At 45.9% G+C, this 17,239-nt stretch overlaps 1 protein-coding gene and 1 pseudogene across 1 annotated transcript; both read right to left on the minus strand.

Annotated features, from left to right (window-relative positions):
• Positions 1–4,134: 4,134 nt before the first annotated feature.
• On the minus strand, positions 4,135–5,097 carry LOC137159848 (olfactory receptor 52K1-like). Its single transcript, XM_067558308.1, has one exon. It carries the CDS (start codon positions 5,095–5,097, stop codon positions 4,135–4,137), a length of 963 nt encoding a protein of 320 aa, XP_067414409.1.
• Positions 5,098–15,244: 10,147 nt separating this feature from the next.
• LOC137159832 (olfactory receptor 52K1-like) lies at positions 15,245–16,207 on the minus strand (annotated as a pseudogene).
• Between the last annotated feature and the right edge of the window lie 1,032 nt (positions 16,208–17,239).

Raw genomic sequence — 17,239 nt, forward strand, 5'->3', positions numbered from 1 at the left:
CACTAGAAACTGATGTTAAAGTCTGGAGCTGACACAAACATTGATTGGGTGGTAAATAATGAGGAGCTCCGTCCATTTAGCTTATCATAAAGAAAATTAATGAATCTCCGGATCCAGAGGTGTAAGTGTAAAGAGATAAAATATCACCTCTTGGAAGGCTCCTTAATCTGGCAGACAAAGGCATAGCAAGTTCTAGCAACTGTAAATTGAATGCTACAGAGTTCAAACTGTGAATAAGATGCAACTATGCTACTGGAACTGAGATGCAATTAACCGTTTCAAGAGGATTATCAGTGGCTACAGTAAATTCTCCATGGCTTGGGTCTTTCAGTAGAGATTTGTTGTTCTTAGAGAGATGATCTAGCTCCATCACAAGTTATGGGGTTGGATGCAGGATTCACTGAGTGGCTTCTTTGGTCTGTGATGCTGGAGATCAGACTGGATGGCCATATTGGGCCCTTCTTACCTTACAGGTCTACCACTCTTTTATTTCAACCATTCCAACATCCGGGTCAGCTCAGAGCCCAGCCAGGCTATAGTGGACCCCATTTGGTCTCCCTGTCTGACCTCTTTGGTCAGACTACAGGTAAGATACCCAGCCCCTTCCAGCAGCCAGCCGTTATCGCCGACCTCGGACCTCTCTAGCCCTTTGATCTCGAGCTGAGGATTGTTGTTCAGCTTCCTTATAAGTGGCGAGGAATCCATCTCCGTATGGGCCGTTGGGTGCTCGTGTCAGCATCCTAGTGATTGGACTTACCATTGTTTTCTCAGAAGTTCCATTGATATGGGGACTAAGGCGCAGAGAGCTAGGCGACTCCTATATCTATGTCTCTAAGTTCTGGTCTACATTACAGACCTGCAACGGTGTAACTATGTCACTCTGGGGTGTGAAAACTCCACACCCCTGAGCGACGTTGTTATACCAGCCTAACTTTCCTGTAGACAGTGCTATGCTGCTGGGAGAGCTTCGCCCACTAACGTAGCTACCACCTCTCGGAGAGGTGCATTACCTACTTCCATTGGCTTACAGCATCTTCATTAAAGCACTACAGCAGAGCAGTTGCACCGTTGCTTCATTTCAAGTGTAGACCTGCCATGTCAATTCAAGGTAGGACAAGAAATAATGGGCTTAATCTACAGCAGGAGAGAGAGATTTAGGTTAGATATTGGGGAAAACTTTCTAACTCTCAGGGTAGATAAGTTCTTAAAAAGGCTTTTAAGGGAGATTGTGGAACCCCCTTCACTGGAGCTTTATAAGAATAGGTGGGACAAACACCTGTCAGGGCTGGTCTATGTATATCTGGTCCCGCCGCAGTCCACAGGGGGACTAGACAAGATGACCTCTCAAGGAGCCTTCCAGCCCTGCATTTCTATGGCTCACGATCTCCCACCTACAACCAACAAACCCTGGCTGCGTTAGGAAGCCTCACTGGTACAAATATGCTTCATCCTAGAGGTGGCTGGCTGGGGTTTGGGCAGATGGTGAGTGGGAGCAACCTCCAAAGAGGTGGACGCCTGAGTGTGAATGTCACAAGCTTCCCACGAGCCTCCGTTTGCTGGAGGGATGGGACCTGGGGCACAGACAGGTTCCAAGCCAATTTTGTCATTCTGTAAACTCCTATTGTACAATTCTGCCACTCTGTCTCCTGGAAAATAGGAGTTAGCTGATGTGATTGCAGAGCTATTGGGCATTATCTTTGAAAACTTGTGGTGATTGGGGGAGGTCCCAAATGATTGTAAAAAGGCAAATCATAGAATCACAGGGCTGGAAGGGACCTCAAAATGTCATCTAGTTCAGTCCCCTGAACTCATGGCAGGACTATATAATATCTAGACCACCCCTGACAGGTGTTCGGCTAACCTTCTCTTAAAAATCTCCAATGATGGAGATTCCACAACCTCCTTAGGCAATTTATTCCTGTGATTAAACCATCCTGATAATTACAAAGTTTCTCCTAATGTCCAACCTAATCCTCCCTTGCTGCAGTTTAAGCCCATTGCGTTTTCTCCTGTCCTCTGAGGTTAAAAAGAACAAATATAATGCCCTTCTTCAAAAAGGGGAAGAAGGATGATCTGGGGAACCACAGACCAGTCAGCCTCACCTCAGTCCCCAGAAAAATCATGGAGCAGGTCCTCAAGGAATCCATTTTGAGGCACTGAGAGGAGAGGAAGGTGACCAGGAACAGTCAACATGGATTCACCAAGACCAAGTCATGCCTCACCAACCCAATTGCCATTTATGCTGAGATGACGGGCTCTATGGATGTGGAGAAAGAGGTGGACTTGATATACCTTGACTTTAGCAAAGCTTTTGATACGGTCTCCCACAGTATTCTTATCAGCAAGTTAAAGAAATATGGGTTTGATGAATGGTGGGGGAAGGTGTATGTTGGATATTGGGAAAAAATTTTCACTAGGAGGGTGGTGAAACACTGGAATGGATTACCTAGGGACCTGGTAGAATCACCATCCTTAGAAGTTTTTAAGGCCCGGCTGGACAAAGCCCTGGATGGAATGATTAGGGTGGAGATGCTCCTGCTTTGAGCAAGGGGTTCGACTTGAGGACCTCCTGAGGCCTCTTCTGTGATGTTCCCCTCTGCAATCTGGACTGGTGTATAGCTGTGTCACCCCAATCCCTCATTCCTAGAGCCTGTCTTTGACTTGTTTTGCTGTGTGAACCCCCCACTCCAGGGTCAGTCCATGCACAGCTTCCTGACAGCAAGAGGCCCTCAATTTAGACAATGAGTGCTTATGGCCAGCCACTCATGGGATGATGCAATAGAATGATCCAGTAAACATCCCCAGTCCCAGATGCAACCCTGGAAACATTTTACAGAGTTCAGTGCTTCCAACTGAACTCTGCAAGCTTATGTCCTTCAATTTATCAAAAAAATTGATATGCATCAGCTCTGTCACTTTAAATGAAGTCTCTACACATACACAAACCACATGGACTGCTTTAGAATAAGTTTGTTAAGTATGGAAAGATTTTAAGTGACTATAAGACACAGGCATATAGGTCAGATTTGATCTGGAAGAAATAAAAGCAAATCGCATTCTAAACTAAACTCATCCTTCAGTGGCCTTAAAGGCTTTAGCTGGTTCTCACCACAGGCTGGTTGGTCGGCCTCCGGGCAGCCTCACCCCCTGTGGATACTCTTCTTGTTGTCTTGTAGATGGATTGCAACAGAGACCCCACTTCATGCCCTCTTCTGGGACCACACCCCCCACCTTCAGTGTCAGGTGACCAACACTATTCCTTCTTGGTCTTCTCCACATCCAGAGTCACAACCATTAACTTATCAGATGCTTATGTTAGTCCATTGTTCCTGAAATAGCTAGTTTGTTTTACGAAGGCCTTAGAGAGGCCTGATCTTCTTTCTTGTCTTTAGTGTTTACCTGTATCTGCCTCAAGCAATGTGAGAACCACATTACGGAATGCTACATAGCAAAGCCTCATAACGATACACAGGACATTCCAAAAATCATACTGCTCCAACGGTAACGTTCAGAATGTCATGAGCATTCCAAAAACACTTTACATGACATACTTTACATTTCCACAGTTACACTATAAGGGTGAACATGAATGATACAGAATCATACCATAAGGGTGAGCATGGGGTGCATTGTGTCACACCTTCCAACCCATATCTTCTATGATTTTATGATTCTGACATTGGGCAAGGTCATCGAGAAGGTTGTAGTGGGGCATCAGCTTTGGCGGTTTCTGACTCCTCAGCTATCCTTGATCCTCTTCAATCAGGTTTTCACGCCACGGTACAGAATCTGCACTGGTCGAGGGACTCCGCCTCATGCTGGGTGAAGATCCAGGAATGAGCAAGTCTAGCCTTTTGCCAGTGAAGGACAAATGAGGTAGGACCACAGCTAAATACAACTTCCATGATGGAGAGAGCTCAGAGACTATAAGCTACACCACCTACAAAGGAGGGGGAGTCATCACTCCAACATGCCCAAACTCTTCAGTGTATAGTATATGAAGAGCTTTAAAATTGTCCAAGATGCAAGATGCTGTAGTAATGTATGTCTGCACTAACTCTGCTGATGTGCTTTTAGGGGGATGAGGAATTAGCTGATGGGTTGCCCAGTACTAGACTCCACACAATGGTCAGCTTAGAAGTTTTTTCTTCTGAACCGGAGACGCACCTTAGAGCGAATCTCTTTGGTTTTCACCCCGTACACGATGGGGTTCATCATGGGAGGAAAGATGAAGTAGAAAATGGCCATCAGCACATGTATGTGAGGAGCAACTAGGTGGCCAAATCTGTGAAATACTGCGGATAGAACCATTGGGGTATAAACAATTAAGATGGCACAGAGGTGGGAAATACAAGTGCCAAAAGCCTTCAGCTGTTCTTCCTTGGAAGCCAGACTTAACACAGTCTTTAGGATCTTCACATACGACATGGTGATGAACATCAGATCCTGCCCCACGATGAAGAGAGTTAAAAAGAGCCCATAGATATCATTAAACCTGGTGTTGCCACAGGCCAGCTTCACCACTGCCATGTGCTCGCAATAGCAATGGGCGATGACGTGGGACCGGCAGAAGGACAGCCTCTTGAGCATGATGAACATAGGGATCCTTATGAAAACAGGCCGGGCCAAAACCACCAGTCCAATAATTGCAATCACTGAATTGGTCAGGATGGTAGTGTATTTCAGTGGGTTGCAGATGGCCACGTATCTGTCAAAAGCCATGGCCACCAGCACACCGGACTCCACGTTAAAGAATGAATGAAGAAAAAACATCTGCACAAGGCAGGCATTAAAGCTGATCTCCCTGGAATTAAACCAGAAGATGCTCAGTGTTTTTGGAATGATGGTTGTGGATAAAACCAGGTCAACGACAGCCAGCATAGCGAGGAAATAGTACATGGGCTTGTGGAGGGAGGGCTCTGTCTTGAGAACATACAAGATGGTGCAGTTCCCCAGAAGGGCCACAGTGAACACTGAGCAGAAGGGGATGGAGATCCAGAGGTGCATGGCTTCCAGCCCTGGGATACCGCTCAGGAAGAACACTGACGGAGCAGAGCCTGCGCTGTTGGAATCTGACAGATTGTCTTGTTGTGGCATCTTTTGCGAGTCTCACAGCAATGTCTGTCCTTTCAATAAAACACAACACATGGAATGAGAAACCCTTTAAATTAGATACATACAAGGTACCAGTCAGGTCTGGAACAAGGGGATGTACCTCCTGTTGAGTTCATCAGGAGACTCTGCTTACGTCAGGGATGGATCTGTCTTAGACCTAAATTATGTCAATCTCACTCTAACCCTATTAAAGCCTGTGGAAATAATTCCACTGATATCAGTAGGTTTGGACTGGGGCCTTTATCTCCAAGCATTTTCTTGAAAGACTAGATAATGGTTTCACAAGAGAGGGGGCAGTTAAAGAGATGGGGTTTTCAACATTCTCACAAGCTCAACACATTTTGGGCAAAAGTCCCCCCAGCAGAACCAGCTCGCCACTAGCCTCCTTCCCCTCTAGCCCACAGCTCAAGAACCTCTCATGATCTCAATGGTGCTGGTATTGTTAATGTAATGCTGGAAGGTAATGAGTCTGGAGCCTGCAATGGGTAAAGGTTCTGGCAGCAGGGAGACAGTAGGGACAGTAAATGGTAGACATGGGATCTGTGTGGGTGTATAGAGAGCTATGTAGGGTGTAAAGCTTACAGTTCTGGCATACCAAGTGAGTTTTGCATCAAGCCCATAACTTTTCTTTGAGCTAGACCCTATCCTGAAGAAAGGCATCTTGTTTTCATTTAAAGACTTTGAATGAAATCCAGCCACATCCCTAGATAGGTTGTTCCAAGTGTTAGTTCGCCATGTTCTACGAAAGTACACTTTATTTCTAGTCTGTATTTGGCTAGTTTCAGCTCCCACCCATTGGATCTCATTCTGCCTTTGTCTGCAACATTAAAGAACTTTTTATTGTCAGAAATCTCTTCCCATGTGTGGACTTAAACACTGTGATCGAGTCACCTTTAGCCTTCTCTTGGATAAACTAAATAGACTGAGCTTCCTTAATCTCTGCCTATCAGCCATGTTTTCCAGATCTGAAAGAATTTTTGTAGCGCTTTTCCCAACTCCCTTCAATTTCTCAACAAGCTTTTTGAAGTGTAGTCTCTGAACCGAGGAACAGTGTCCAATTATGGTCTCTCCCAGATGGACACCTCTCTATTTCAGCTCGATATTCCCCCGCTTAGACATTTCAGGATGGCTTTTGTTCTCATCACCAGCACCGGGAGTTCAAATACAGTTAGCTACACATTATGACCCTAAGTTCTTTTTGGAGTCAGTGCTGTATAAAACATCGTCTCCCATCCCGTAAGTGGGATCTACATTCGAGGGTCCTAGATGTATGATTTTGCATTTAGTTGTCATCAACTGCACATTGTTCAAGTGAGCCCAGTTTAGCAAACAACTGAGATCGTTGTTTAGGACTGCCCTGTCCTAATCATTATTTGCCACACTGCCAATCTCTGTGTCATCTGTGTCAAAGATTATCGGCACAGTGCTCCAAATCACTGATGAGATTGTCAAATAGCCCCGGGCCTCTTATCAACAACAGAAAGTTTCCCTAGTTGCACTATGAGACCCTCAACATATATTCCCCCAGACCAAACCCTACCATGATAACACAGATACAGCATTAAAAACCTCTCTTGATGCATTTGCGCAAAGGGAGAGAACTAAGTCTGGGTGTGTAACTCCAATACCCCTCATCTTTTGAATACTTAGTGGCTTCTTGGCACAGATTTTTTTGTTGTTGTTGATTAAATTAAATAGTTCACTTCTAAATGACCAATCACATTCTCTTTGTAGGAGAGAAAAGAGTTAAAGCTGGAAAAGTGGTCAGGCCAAAGCTACAGGGAACGGGGTCAAGGCACAGGCAAACCTTGTTTATGTTAATTGGTATGGATTCTAGTTAGAGTCTGTTATCTCTCTTCTTTTCCTCCCTTCCTGGCCATCTGTGCTGGGAATAAAGCTAATAAAATAACTATTGTCATTTCTGTGCAAGGCCTTTTGGTGGGAAGAAAACTTTATCTTCCTTCTCCCCCTGGCATACCTTTATTTCAAAGAATGTTAGTGTAAAATTTAATGGTTTTAAGGTGATGTGCCTGACCTCTGTATGGTAATGCTATAAACAACAAACAGGGATGGGTATAATTATATTCACTGTGTAGTTGTTAATATTCATTTTATAGGTGTCAGTGTAACCAAATAAGGGTCTATGGGGAGTTGCTGGAAATGTATACATTTACATACTATTATGGATAAAAGAATTGTAAAGTAACCCCCTCGTTGCTCACTCCCGGCGTCGAGGTGGAACGAGCAGGCAATAAACGGTTCCATCTCCCCAATCCACCCCCAGGACAACCTGTTTGGTTATTTCTAACATCTGGCGTCATGAACAGGATCCCAGGGGAGAAAAGTGCCTGATCACCACTCCTTGCCATGGATATGGGTATGTTGGACGGGCCGTTTATGTTAGAGAAGGCGGGGGTTTCTCCCGGGGGACATCAGGACTGGCCAACCATCCAGGGGTGGGTGGAAGCCTTCCTCACATCCAGGTTTTCCCAGGATAGGCTTGTCTGGGTTATGGAATGAAGTTATAAGTCTTAGAAGCCAGGTTGAAACCTTGCAACAAATCACGGAGGAGTAGCGCACAGCTAATCATCAGTATGCTTGTGGTTAGCATGGCTGAGAGACATATGGAAGATTTTAACTGTGTTAATCCAGAGAACCTGGCCCTGAAGGGTCAAGAGGATGCCTTAAAGCATCTGTTACCTTCTGTTACCCTATCCCCTTTTTATCCTCCTCTTCCGTCTAGTCCCTATGCCCCCTCATCCTATGCGGATAAACACAGTCACAATAACCCTGTTTGTCCTATCATAACTGTTCCCAATGCCCCCCCGACATGGATCTTCTCCACCAGTCTGGTATCCAAATTCCCACTGGTCCCCAATCGGACGGAGAAGAGGGCCCCACCGTCCATCAAAAAGGGGACAGACAATCTCATCTGGAGGAGCTAGTAAATCAGCAAAGAATATTAGCAGGAAAATCCTGGAGCACAGCCTTGGGATGGCTGGTAAGGATTGCTGACACCCCCAGTTTTACTCCGGTGGCTGTGGCAGCAACTCCCACTCTTCTCTAAAGAGCCAGGATAAAGGCTTAGGGGTGCAAGTTTCCAAGGAGCTCCACTTCCAAGGAGCCCCACTGATTTCTGTTGCTTTCTGTACCTTTTTTAGCTTAGATTTTTCTTCTTCCTAAGTTTCTCTCTGCTTTTTCTTTCTCCCCCAGCCTTCCCTTTTTCTCTGCATTTTCTTTCCCCCCCTCCCCTTCCTGTCACTTTTTCTTCTTGTTTGAGAGCTAACCGTTAAAGCTGCAGTTGGAATGTTAAGGGACGTTGTTGCTGTTAGCCTGTACTTTAAGAACTAATAGGTTGCTTTCACTTCCCCCTTCCCCTTGCACTTCTGTTTTTCTGAAATTTTAATGGAGGGAATTTTGGAGGCACTTTAAATGTAAAAAATTTTAACAAAGCACAGACTAAGGTAGCTGTGTTGCAAAAATAGACTGAGGCTGTACCTGAACCCTCCTGGATCAATTGGGACTGCCTAATATAGCTTTTGAAAAAGCTCCAAATTGAACAACGCAGAATGCAGGTTTTGGAAGCCCATGTCCTCCGAGGAACCAATGCGTTCCAACTAGTCACTGAACTGTGTGCTGACTGTGCTTAGACTGATATAGCCTGTGCCCTTCAAACAGGCTTAACAGACTCTCATTTGTTTCTCATTCGTATTACTCATGTTCTAGGAATATTAATCATATTAGGTTTTTTTTTAATTATGTTTATGGGATGTTTAAAATTTTGCACCATCCTAGCCTCTCCTCGAAGGCCATATCTGTAATTTTAGGCATATTGTCGAGTCAGTAACCCACCTCCCTTGTCTCTCCATAGCATGACCGGTGGACCAAGGCATTGAGCCATCTGGAGCCAGGGCCTCCTGGAACAGTGCTTACCGGACAGTGTATGGGAAGGATGGGCACCTGGGCCTTTCTTTGAAAGAGTGTAGGAGAGTAAAGAGTTAAAAGCTGGGTAGATGGTCAGGCCTAAGTTACAGGGAACGGGGTCAGGTCACGGGCAAACCTTGTTTCTGCTAATTGGTATGGATTCTAGTTAGAGTCTATCTCTCTTCTTCTCCTCCCTTCCTGGCATCTGTGCAGGGGATAAGACAGAGGCTAACTATTGCCACTCCTGCACAAGGCCTTTGGTGGGAAGAAAGCATTATCTTCCTTCCTCACTGGCATGCCTTTACTTCAAAGAATAATAGTGTAAAATTAATAGGTTTTAAGGTGATATGCCTGCCCTCTGTATGGTAATCCTGTAAACAGCAAACAAGGGGGTATAATTATATTCATTATGTAGTTCTTAATATTCATTTTATAGGTGTCAATGTAACCAAATAAGGGTTTATGAGGTGTTGCTGGAAATGTATACATTTACATACTGTTATGAATAAAAGAATAGTAAAGAACGCACCCCCCCCCCCCCCTCTCCCATCACTCATTCACGGCATCGAGGTTGAACGAGCAGGCAATAAAGAGTTCCGTCTCCCCAATCCACCCCTAAGACCACCTGTTTGGTTATTTCTAACACTCTTCTCACTTGTACGGGTATCAATCCAGAATCATTCCAGTTTTACATCAACGTGGCTGACAGAAGGTTTGGCCCTAAGCTTTCCATTTGCTTAAAAAATCTACTTTTAAGAAATAACCTTGATTAATTTGAATAAAACTACCCCAGCTCACCTGAACTCTGTGTCTTCTTCATGCTCTGCAAAAGCTGCAGTCATACATAAACTGCATGACTCTCCACTCATCCTGGACCAGCTGGGTGAGAGTATTTATACCTTCTAAAGACACCTTGCTGACTTTACTCCCCCGATGCGAGTTCAGAGGCTTGGGTCATTACAGCGGTACATTAGCTTTGAAGCCTAGGGAATCACAGCAATGATTAATACAGATTAACCCTTGTCTTTCCTTTTCTGTGGGTGCAAATCTCTACATCTACACGAAAAAGTGTGAGCCAAACCCTCAAGAGGGCACACACAAGTGTGAGCCATATGGCACGCGTCCACGAAAAAGTGTGCAACACCTCCACCCAAATGCCATGTGCACCAGGGGATTTACATAATGAATTGAGCAGGTGCAAAAGTGCACGCACACTGTGGAGGACATCACCCTACGTGGTTAGGGCTCTGCTTTAGCTTGTATATGAGGACAAGAGGACATTGGTTTGGGAAAGAGATGAATTATATCTTACATATAAACAAACTCTTTTATCCAGAAAAATCCCTTAAATCTCATTCTAGACAGAACCACGCACCCAATGCAGACATGCTGTCAGCTCTGGGGTGGAACATAAGCAGCAGCACTACACAATTGCAGCTGTTACCACTTCCTCAATGTTAAGGAATAAGGAGCCCCCATCACAGGTACGGTTTCACTTCACCAGGACCACGAGTTGGCTCATGCCCAGGAGTCTGAACCCAGCGGGGCCTTTGGAACAATGGCTGGAAATTACCAAAACCTGTTGACTCAGCGCCTCCATGCACTCGGTCACCCAGTGCAGCCAGACCCCATCCCTGCACGGCAGCTGGCCGGAGCTGAGCCAGTCCACTGACCTCAGAGGCCGCGGGATCTGTGAGCTGCATCCCATGGGCAGAGGCGGGATCGATAGCTGGGCGCTGCAGGGAGGGGCTGCTGCTCTCTATGAGGGGGCACTGAGGGTAAAGGGGGCCTGCCTGGGCGAGGCCGTGACTTGAGCTGCTCGGAGAGCAGACGTACCTTTAAATGGTGCCCCTCCCCCCCACTACCAACGCACACAGTGTGATAGTGCCCCTTCCACCTCGCCCACCAGGCAGGTGAGGCATCATCCCCTCGGGTGACAAAATGAGAAATCAGGCATGCAGCCAGGCCTCCCCGGGCTGCCACACGTCCGTCAGCGAGAGGGGCACCGTGGGGCGTGTGTGGCCCCTCAACTCAGCAGGGACCAGGCCAGTGACTGGGGGAAGGGACCGGGTAGGTGCCACAGATGCCCCTCCTCTCCCCAACACCCTTCACCTCAGCTGCCCACTGAGTGCCTTCACCCCTCACCCGGCACCGACCTAGCACATGGGGCTCCTCACAGGCACCCCTGCCTGGGAATGAGGGAGGGGCTCAGGGGCACCCGTGCTGGGCAGAGGAAGGCGCTGAGTCAGGCCTGGCTGTTACTTATGATGGTCCCGATCTCAGTCGTGGCAGGTGGAAATAGAGCGGCACTGCCAAGACTCCCTGGGGTGGATGCAGGGCCATTGCTCCGGGGGGCCCAAAAGCCACGGATCGTCCACATGAAGCTGCTGGATGGGTTCGAGGGGGGAACATAAGCTGTAGTGTTCAATATACTGAAGACACCCACATCTACAGCTCCATCACACCCAGCCCAGCGGGTGCACTGGACTGGACTAGCCAGTGTCTGTCTAAGGCTGGGAGCTGGCTGAGGCTCAGTCCGGGAAAACAGGAGCTAGTTGGAAGGACAGGAGGAGATATTATGAGTCTCATGGCCAAGGGAGTGCATCCAGTGTCAGTGGTGGCTGGAGCTTCAATGGTCAGATGCTGGGGTCCTTCTGCTGCCCACTTAGGAAGCGGCAATGGCCAGGAGAGGTTATTGCCGTCTGGGCCTAGAAACCTGTGTCCCTTCCTTTCCGTTGTGGGACCTTGCACCCTCTGTCCAATGGGGTTAGATGACTGTGATGCACATGGCTGGGGCCTGCTCATTTACACTGTTCGGGGACGTGTGCACACAATATAACATGCAACTGCCTAGAACATTGTGCAGAGAACATGCCATGCAAGAGCTCCAGAATCAGCCCTGCATGCTGACAATCTTCTGAGTGCAGTTCACAGTGCTGCTTTTAACCTGTAAAACTGCCGCTGATCTGGAAGTTGATTCTCCGAGGGTATGTCTACACAGCTCACAGCATTGAGACCCCGGACCTGGGTCGACAGACTCAGGCTCAGGTGGCGCATGATATTCCACTAAAAATAGCTGTGTAGACATTCAGGCTCAGGCTCTAGGGCCCACCCCTGTCCCTCAGAGTCAGAGCCCAAACCACAACGTCCACACAGCGGTTCTCAGTGCAGACTGGGTGAGTGATGGGGACAGATGAAGGAAGTTTGGCTTGGAGGTCACTGTCCTTATCACTCATAACAGGCCAGCTAATACAATGGGGGAATACGAGCAGCTCAGCGCATGATGGGGTGGATTTGTCTGTGGAAATGGTTTCAGTTTTATCGCGTGAGGTGCCCGGAATCCGCAAAGGAGAGCTATAAAACTGAAATAAATACAGAAACTAACTCAATATGGAGACTGCAGGTGGATATCAGGGTGGATACAGAGCATATCACGGGTAGGCTGTGGTGAGCATGCCAGAGCATATTGTGGGTGGGTGACCTGAAGGGAAAAGGGGCCATTTCTGCCAGGGATCGTGAACATCGGTGCAGACCTGTGGCTGCTCTTTGTTTCAGCTTGTGGTGATTTGTTCTGCCAACCAGGAAACATGGGAACAACGGTAGAGCCAGGAAAGCCAGGGCTCATGGAAATGGCAATTGAATATGAATTCACAGCCATGTTCATAAATACAGAACGTTTTCCTAGACATGGCGGTATACAAAGCTCAAATAGAGATCCAGTAATGTAATTACGGTTCTCTCTGAAGTATATGATTTGGATTTCAGACATCTAGGGAAGAGGGGTGTGAGGAATGCACTAAATTAGCCAGGAACCTCTCAGAAGAGTGTCTCCAACCCGCTAACATGGCCTACAGAATAAGTCAGGCAGTGTTGTATTGTTCTGACATTACCAAGTTCCATAAAAAACCCTCGTCCATTCTGAAATCCCTTTTTTTTGTATTCAGTCTTGAACATAATTCACCTTTCCTCAATATTGCACCATTAGACACTGCCCTCTAGAGTTACGTTAGTGTCAGTGACTAGTGGGGGAAAAAGGGGTATTTTTAAGCTGTTGAATTACAAGTGATTTTCTCAAAGTCAATAACTTTTACAGAAAAGAGAAGCACAGAAAGGTAGGGTGGAAAATCTTGATTATTCAGTGTAATGCATGGATGTGACTCTACCCCACTATTTTTAGTCATGTGTGGTTCTTCTTGCACGACTATTTTTGTCGCATTTGCTTTCTGACCACCTAGCTTGTACACTTAAAACCTACAATTTTTAATAATGACATTTACAATTAGAGACTTCTGTCAAATACTCTACATAACGCAGAAATCACATGAACATTCATAAGAGTCCTTCAAACATAATATAAAGAAAACAATGATGTGAAACTCCATTCCAGGATCTGTGTTAACAGATGGGGAGGTCACAGACGTTTTATTGCTAGAGAGCTTTCATCTTAGCCACAGGCATAAAAGAGATACTCAGTCACTGGTTGAAGTTAGAGGTTTCCTAAAGAGTTTATTTAACTAGCTTCAATCTTCATTTCATAAACCAAGGTAGTACAAGTACTCATGTGAGGCATAACCCTGGAGATGACAGACAGAAACATTTATATGAATCCTAGGCAGAGAGCCTGGAAGCAAGCGTATTTAGATTTCAAACATTCAGATACACAGAGATACTAGAAGAGTTTGGTAACATGGCTTGTTCAAATATTTGATGAGTGTTCTCTCTCCCCCTTCCCTTTGGAGATTTTCTTGTGATTTTGTTTTTGTTGGTTTTTCCCTTTAATATAAAATACAAATTATTTTATGAGACCATATTTTACTCTTTAGTTCTAGAAATAAAACACAGCTCAGATCTCAAATTAGGTAACCCTAAACATGGGCAGTTAGGGCAACCCCTTCAAAACACATAAGAACTAATACAAATATTAGTAATATGACGCTAAGAAATTCTCCATCTCTCCTCCCCCCACACTCTTGATATGCACACAGACTTCAAATGAACTGATTCTCCAGACCCTGATGGCATATGTCAGGTCTACACAAGAGAGTTTTGTTGGCATGGCTATTCCAGTCTGGACTGTGAAAAATACACACTCCTGACAGAGATAGCTGTGCCACAAAAATGCCTCTGTAGACACAACTATATTAGTAAAAGTGTCCTTTTGATAATATAGCTTGTATCATTTGGGGGAGAAGTTTACCTATACCAACAAAAGAGCTTCTTATGCGGGTAAAAATTGCATTTCCTTTAGAAGGTTCTGCTGTTATAATTATGCCAGCAAAGCCCGTCTAGTGTAGACTAGCCCAATGTGTGGCCTGATCCTGACAGATGGGGACCAGGCACCTCCCACTGGAGCCAATAAGAATTGAGGAAGTTGGTCACATCTGAGGACTGGAACCACAGTTCTTACCCAGCTTTGCGATTCTTTTGAATGGAAGGTGTTAAAATGTGTTCCTAACTCATACTCATCACTGAAATGATCCCATTGCATTCAAAAAATGGACTCCCACTGACCTAGAGAGACAAGATGTGAGAGGCAACATCTTTGATTGGGCCAGTTCCTGTTGGTAACAGACATTAGCTTTCCAGTTAGACACAGTTCTTCTTCAGGTTACTGAAAATTGGGCTGGGCACTATTTCAGCCAAAATTAGGTGCTGAATGCTGTTAAAGTTCTGTGGGATAGCCAGAGAAAGGGGCAAGGAACTAGTTAATAGAGAAACACCATGTCACTTGCATTGCAAGCCATGAAATCATCTCCTTAAAACTGAAATAATCTCAATGTCATGGAGGCAGAAGGTCTTAGTGGACAGAGCACTGGATTGGGATGACATGGGATGAGCTTCTAGTTCAATCAAGGGGCCGCTTAGTGACATTAGGCAAGTCACTTCCCTTCCCTATGTGTAAGGAGTGAGTAAAGGTAGCCTTTGAGCTAGTGATGGACAAATGAGGCAGAACCACAGCCAAGTACAACTTCCCTGTTGGCCAAAACAGCTCAGGGACTATATGCTGCAGCCCCTGCAAAGGAGAGGGAGTTCCCACTCCAGCATGCCCAGACCATTCACTGCACAGTATGTGAAGAGCATTAAAATTGTCCAGGATGCAAGATGTTGGAGAACGGTACGTCCGCACTCACTATCCTGACGTGTTTAGGGGGGTGGGGAACTTGCTGATGGGTTTCCCAGGACTAGACTCCACACAATGTTCAGCCTAGAATTTTTTACATCGGAACAGGAGACGCACTCTATCGTGAATCTGTTTGGTTTTCACCCCGTACACGATGGGGTTCATCATGGGAGGAAATACAAAGTAGAAACTGGCCATCAGGATGTGTATGTGAGGGGCGACTAGGTGGCCAAACCTTTGAATTATTGAGGTTAGAGCCACCGGAGTGTAAACCATTAAGATGGCACAAAGGTGAGAAACACAAGTGCCGAAAGCCTTCAGCTGCTCTTCCTTGGATGCCAGGCTTAACACAGTCCTTAGGATCTTGACATACGACACGGCGATGAAGATCAAATCCATTCCCAGAGAGAAGAGAGTTACGAAGATCCCATAGATGTTACTGAACCTGGTGTCGGCACAGGCCAGCTTCACCACAGCCATGTGCTCGCAGTAGCAATGGGAGATGATATGAGACCGGCAGAAAGACAGCCTACTGAGGAAGATGATCAGAGGGATACTTATGAGAACAGCCCGAATCAAAGATGCCAGCCCGATCTTTGCTATCAGTGAGTTGGTCAGGATTGTGGTGTACCTCAGGGGGTTGCAAATGGCCACGTACCTGTCAAAGGCCATAGCCACCAGCACACCAGACTCCACGAAGAAGAATGAGTGAAGAAAAAACATCTGCACCAGGCAAGCATTAAAGCTGATCTCCCTGGAATTAAACCAGAAGATGCTCAGTAATTTTGGCATGGTCGTTGTGGGTAAAACCAGGTCTACAACAGCCAGCATTGCGAGGAAATAGAACATGGGCTGGTGGAGGGAGGGCTCTGTCTTGATAACATACAAGAGCATGCAGTTTCCTAGAAGGGCCACAGTGAACATTGAGCAGAAGGGGATGGAGATCCAGAGGTTCATGGCTTCCAGCCCCGGGATGCCGCTCAGGAAAAACACTGACGGATCAGAGCCTGCGCTGGTGGAACTTGACAGATTGTCTTATTGTGGCATTTTTTTCAACTCTCTGCTTCTGTCCTTTCAATAAAACACAACACGTGGAATGAATAGACCCTGTAAATTGGATACATGTAAGTGTACGGGAGATTTTGATACACTAGTAAAAGGGCCACGGACCACGTGATAGTGTAATATGATTTTCATATTTGTTTCTAACAGCAGCCAAAATTGGCAGGCCTCTCAGCAGGAAATGACGAATAAGCTTATTTATGCATACCCTCTGGAAGACAAACGCCTGTCAGTGAAGTTCTAGAAAACATTTAATCCTGCCACGAGTGCAGGGGACGAGTGCAGGGGACTGATTTAGATGATCTCTCAAGGTCTCTTCCAGTCCTAAAATTCTGTGATTCTGTTATAAGAACCAGGGGTCACCCAATCAAATTAATAGACAGCAGGTTTAAAACAAACATAAGGAAGTACGTCTTCACACAATGCACAGTCAACGTGTGGAGCTTGTTGCCAGTGGATGTTGTGAAGGCCAAAAGTTTAAATGGGTTCAAAAAAGACTTAAATAAGTTTATGGAGGATAGGACCATAAAGGGCTATTAGCCAAGATGATCAGGAATGCAACTCCATGATCTGGGTGACCTAAGCCTTTGACTGCCAGAATTTAGGATTTGACAAGAGGGCATGAATCACTCGATAATTGCCCTGTTCTGTTCATTCCCTTTGAGCATCTGGCACTGGCCACTGTCTGAAGACAGGATACTGGACTAGATGGACCATCGGCCTCACCCAGTATGGCCGTTCTTATGCAACATGTATGATACTTGTCAGAAGCCTCAAAACTAGTCAGTGTTAGAGCTAAAATTCTGTTTCCAGACCTATGAAGCATGCCCTACACCAAAACACTGCAGGACTGTGAAGTTATGCTTCTCCTATGGAGGAAAATCGAAATGTCACACTAAGAAAGTCTGGCTTATGTAGAGTCTTTCTGAGGCCATTTCTACACTTGCTGAGGTGTGTAAGACACATGTAGCTACACACCGCAGTGAAAAGCAGGTGTGTAGCTACATATGGCAGTGA

Source organism: Emydura macquarii, unplaced genomic scaffold (assembly GCF_026122565.2).
Source record: "Emydura macquarii macquarii isolate MOO-44397 ecotype Brisbane River unplaced genomic scaffold, CSIRO-AGI_Emac_v2 contig_1946, whole genome shotgun sequence".
In the NCBI taxonomy this organism is placed as follows: Eukaryota; Metazoa; Chordata; order Testudines; family Chelidae; genus Emydura; species Emydura macquarii.